Source organism: Hydractinia symbiolongicarpus, chromosome 14, assembly GCF_029227915.1.
Source record: "Hydractinia symbiolongicarpus strain clone_291-10 chromosome 14, HSymV2.1, whole genome shotgun sequence".
NCBI lineage: Eukaryota > Metazoa > Cnidaria > Hydrozoa > Anthoathecata > Hydractiniidae > Hydractinia > Hydractinia symbiolongicarpus.
The window spans coordinates 12,156,435-12,159,263 of NC_079888.1; the positions used below are offsets into that span (position 1 = coordinate 12,156,435).

The 2,829-nt window shown below is 39.9% G+C and overlaps 1 protein-coding gene across 1 annotated transcript; it reads left to right on the top strand.

The window, feature by feature from the left end:
* Positions 1–1,150: 1,150 nt before the first annotated feature.
* Positions 1,151–2,464, top strand: LOC130625174 (uncharacterized). Its single transcript, XM_057440241.1, has 3 exons — positions 1,151–1,282; positions 1,324–1,834; positions 1,947–2,464. Exons 1-3 carry the CDS (start codon positions 1,151–1,153, stop codon positions 2,462–2,464), a joined length of 1,161 nt encoding a protein of 386 aa, XP_057296224.1.
* Positions 2,465–2,829: the final 365 nt, after the last annotated feature.

Sequence of the window (2,829 nt, forward strand, 5' to 3'; positions counted from 1 at the left end):
TCCTTCTAACTAAACGCAACGTCCTAAAAATCATCGCATCGATTTACGACACAGTCGGTTTGGTTTCGCCCCTCGTTGTACCGTTTAAGGTATTCTTTCAGAAGATATGCACAACCGTAAACGATTGGGACACTGAGGTTAGTGAGGAATTAAAGGACGAATGGAATTCGTTAATACAGTTATTTTCAATCTCGTCGAAATATCGATTGCAACGTTATTACTTCGCTAACTATCCTTTAAGTGACTTGAAAGACATCACCCTGCATGGGTTTTGTGATGCAAGTAAAAGATCATACGCTGCTGTTGTCTACATCATTGGAACGTTATCAAGCGGACGCTCTGTTGGACGCATTGTGTGTAGTAAAAAAAAGTATCCCCTCTCAATGAACTGTCTATCCCTAGACTGGAGCTTCTCTCATGCTTACTTCTTTCTTCCTTATTTGCGTGCATTAGTCAGTCGTTAGGTAGCGCCGTTCCAGTAGCTTTGAAATTTTATTGGAGCGACTCAATTAATGCCCTATGTTGGGTTAGAAATAATAATTCTAGTAAGCAATTTGTTAAGAACAGAGTGACAAAAATTAGGGATTTAACGCCTCCAGCTATGTGGAGATTTTGTCCCGGAAAGTTGAATCCTGCTGATTTACCATCTCGTGGTGTGAACAAGGCGAATAAAAACAATTGGTTTCAAACATGGACTGTCGGACCTAGTTTTGTATATGAAGATCAATTACAATGGCCGGAAGAATCAAATAATAATAAAATAAAATAAACCAAATAATCATAAAATTACAAGTGTTAATCCCGGGACCGTGGATCCTGGGCAGTCAGTCAAGGATCAACGTTCCAACAGTGTTCCTAATAAATTTTCTATCCTGCATTCTGTACTGTCCCACCAGAACTTAGACACTGTAAAAAATGTTTGTTCTACCAAGCCTATTCTATCTGATGAATGTCTTGTTATTTGCAAACGGACCGTGGACCTTGAGGATCATCTTCAAGATCAACGGCCCAGCCTTAGACAACGGACTGAGGTCAACAGCCCTATTTTTCAGGTAGCATAATAAATCCAAGAACTCTACCTATCGAGGAGCTTGTCAACTCCACATCTGTAAACCTACGACGCATATTTGACGCCAAACGATTCAGCTCAATGCACAAACTTTTGCGCGTTACAGCTTACGTGATTAAATTTATTGATTGTCTAAAATCTCGAATTAATGGTAACGTATCGAAACAAACCTTGTTGTCAACTGAAGATCTCGAACATGCAGAACTTTTGTGGGTTAAACATGTCAAAAGGACTTAACAAGCCGTTTAAATCAGTTAAAAAATACTCTTGGGCTTTTTATTGACAAAGATGACATCATCCGCTGCAAAGGACGGCTCCTGCATGCCAACTTGCCGTACGACTCTAAATATCCCATCTTGTTGCCTGGTGACTCGTACCTATCAACGTTAATTATACGAAGAGTCCACCAACAAACCTTTCATGCAGGTGTGAAACACACGCTTTGTCGCATTCGAGAAAAATATTGGATTCTGCAATGTCGAAAATATGTACGTGCTATTGTAAACAAATGTGTTTACTGTAAAAGGTTGTTTGGGAAGGTTTACAAGTCTACAGAATCTGCCAACTTACCCCCCTTTCGTGTTTCTGCAAGCTATCCATTTCAATCTACAGGAGTGGATTACTTGGCACCACTCATGGTCAAACCTATATTTAACGAGGATCGAAGCGCAATGTTTCCGGTACATGTTGCACTATTTACCTGCGCTGTTACTCGTGCAGTCCATCTGGATATAGTACCCCATCAGTCAGCCTCGTCGTTTATACGTACTTTAAAACGATTTATAGCTAGACGCGGCATACCTACGTTAATGATTTCCGACAACGCAACGTGCTTTAAAAACGAAATCGAAATTAAACGTAAAATGGAAATATATAGTTAAAGCAGCCCCATGGTGGGGCGGATTTTGGGAACGTTTGGTTCAATCTGTTAAAAGGTCATTAACAAAGGCCTTGTTTCGAAGTAGTATATCTTATGAAGAACTTCAAACGGTGCTATACGAAGTTGAAAGCCTTCTTAACTATAGACCTTTAACATACGTCTATAACGATGACATCGAAGAGATGCTCACTCTATCACAATTAATGCATGGTCGCAACATATGTAGGCCTTGTGTTCAGTCTGGAGATGCGGACGAACTTGATAGCAAGGCAAAACTTTCAAAACGAATGATGTACATAAAAACCTTAAAGGAGCATTTTTGGAATCGATTCAGTAACGAATATATAACCAATCTGAGAGAGTTTCACGCACAAGGACCAAGTCACAGTCGTTCTGTTGAGCTTGGAGAAATAGTCATTATTCATTCTGTTAAGAAGCGCATTAATTGGCGTATGGGAAAGGTGACGTACCTTATTACGAGCAGAGACAATAACGTCCGTGCAGCTATAGTTTAAGTGTTCACGCCGTATACCAAAGTCATTAACTATATGAAGCGACCAATTAAAAAATTGTATCCCTTAGAGGTAAAGAGCGTTGAATCTGTGAGTTACGAGGAGAAACAAGAAAGTATGAAAATTATGGACAGTGATATGACAGTTATAGCCGATGACATTGCAACGAAACGCCCCAGAAGGATTGCAGCAGACAATAGCATTCTTATACGACGTATTCTGGGGCAAACCTGACAGTATATACTCTTTAGTTTTTATGTATCTTAACGTAGTACTTGTTGAACACTTTTGTTCAAGGGGGGAGTGTGTCAGATCTCTCTGGTGGAGAGCCTCCCTCACTTTGGATATATTTGAGTGTAGTGAACTAG